Genomic DNA, 253 nt, shown 5'->3' with positions numbered 1-253 from the left:
GACAGCAACCTGCAGGGGCACACCAGGCCCCTCAACAGGGGGCGTCTCCCCATCAGACTCGGCCAGGCTGTGCAGCGCCAGCTCCCCGTGGAAGTCCTTGCGGAAATCCGGGTGGCCCACCTCGAGGCTGTGCTTGCGCAGCGCTCCCTTCTTGTCCGCGCCCAGCGAGGCGCCCAGCTTCTCCGCCGACTGCACGCGTTTGAGGAGCGGGGAGCGCGGGGGCTCCGCGCTCTTGGGACGTGGGCGCACCACC

At 70.8% G+C, this 253-nt stretch overlaps 1 protein-coding gene across 1 annotated transcript in view; it reads right to left on the bottom strand.

The window, feature by feature from the left end:
• Positions 1–253, bottom strand: part of LOC102757254 (microtubule-associated serine/threonine-protein kinase 1) — a 9,510-nt gene that overhangs the window by 572 nt on the left and 8,685 nt on the right. Inside the window, exon 15 of the mRNA XM_015566880.1 lies at positions 10–231. Within this exon, the coding sequence (XP_015422366.1) occupies positions 10–231 (222 nt within the window). The remainder of the gene's footprint in view (positions 1–9; positions 232–253) is intronic.

This window comes from Myotis davidii, unplaced genomic scaffold (assembly GCF_000327345.1).
Source record: "Myotis davidii unplaced genomic scaffold, ASM32734v1 scaffold543, whole genome shotgun sequence".
Classification (NCBI taxonomy): Eukaryota; Metazoa; Chordata; class Mammalia; order Chiroptera; family Vespertilionidae; genus Myotis; species Myotis davidii.
Note: the sequence above shows the minus strand (reverse complement) of the source record. Positions and strands in the feature narration are given on the sequence as shown.